The sequence below is a fragment of the Mesitornis unicolor genome, unplaced genomic scaffold, assembly GCF_000695765.1.
Source record: "Mesitornis unicolor isolate BGI_N332 unplaced genomic scaffold, ASM69576v1 scaffold50295, whole genome shotgun sequence".
Lineage (NCBI taxonomy): Eukaryota > Metazoa > Chordata > Aves > Mesitornithiformes > Mesitornithidae > Mesitornis > Mesitornis unicolor.
The window spans coordinates 3,281-4,261 of record NW_010184417.1 but is presented as its reverse complement, the minus strand read 5'-3'; the positions used below and the strand labels follow the sequence as shown (position 1 = coordinate 4,261).

General features: G+C 58.2%; 1 protein-coding gene across 1 annotated transcript in view; it reads left to right on the top strand.

Moving 5' to 3' along the window:
• Positions 1-43: 43 nt before the first annotated feature.
• Positions 44-981, top strand: part of LOC104540610 (TRIO and F-actin-binding protein-like) — a gene marked incomplete at its 5' end in the record, with an annotated part of 3,365 nt that continues 2,427 nt past the window's right edge. Inside the window, 2 exons of the mRNA XM_010184454.1 lie at positions 44-191; positions 659-770. Coding sequence (XP_010182756.1) covers positions 44-191; positions 659-770 — 260 coding nt within the window. The remainder of the gene's footprint in view (positions 192-658; positions 771-981) is intronic.

Sequence of the window (981 nt, the reverse complement as noted above, 5' to 3'; positions counted from 1 at the left end):
TCTGTGATTCTGTGATTCTGTGTGTGATTCCCTGGCACGGCAGGAGGCCTGCGAGCGCAGCCTTGCCGAGATGGAGTCGTCCCACCAGCAAGTGATGGAGGAGCTCCAGAGGCACCACCAGCGGGAGCTGGAGCGGCTGCGGCATGAGAAGGAGCGGCTCCTGGCAGAGGAGGCAGCAGCAACAGCAGCAGGTAGGAGCGAACATCAAGCTGTGCACCCGCTCAGGTGGGTCCTTCCTGCCTCTCCCAAACATCTCTTGCCAGCAACCAGTCATCCCAGTCAGCTGGAGCCACACTGCTGGTGTGAGGCTGATGTTCCTTGCTTGGTGCTTCTCCGACCTGTGCTGTGGGGGCTGTTTGGGCTAGGACAGGTTGAGGTGGTAAAGATGCTGTGGGAAAAGGGGTCTTGTCTCTGGATGGGCAGGAAGGGATCAGCATTGTCTTGTAGGTGGGCAAAGGTGGCACTTTATGCATTGAGATGATCTTGGGGCATGGAGAAGGTGGGGGATGCCCTGAAGGTGATGATGAAGGAAGAATCTGCAAAGACAGGTCTGGGAGCCTGCAGTGGCAAGAGCTTGTCTGGTTCCTTGGCATGATTTCCCAGATGTGCTGGAGCTGGCACACCCTGAATCCCATCTCCTGTTGTCCCCCCTCTGCAGCCATTGAGGCACTGAAGAAAGCCCACCGGGAGGAGATGAATAAGGAGCTGGGCAGGACACGAAGCTTCCAGCAATGCAGCTCCATCTCAGATGCCCTCCAGAAGCAGCACCAGTAAGAAACCACCACTCCCGCTACTCTTGCCTGATGCTGCTGCCCTGCACCGGGGTCATTGCACCCCATCTGTGGCCGTAGCCCCTAGCTGTCCCTTCTGCCACCTCCTCAGCTCCCTCCCTGGGGGAGCTGGATGCCCAGTGGTGACTGCCAGAGCTGCTGGAGTTGTGGGGCAGGGAGATTTATCCCCTGCTTGGCTGTTTTCCCTATA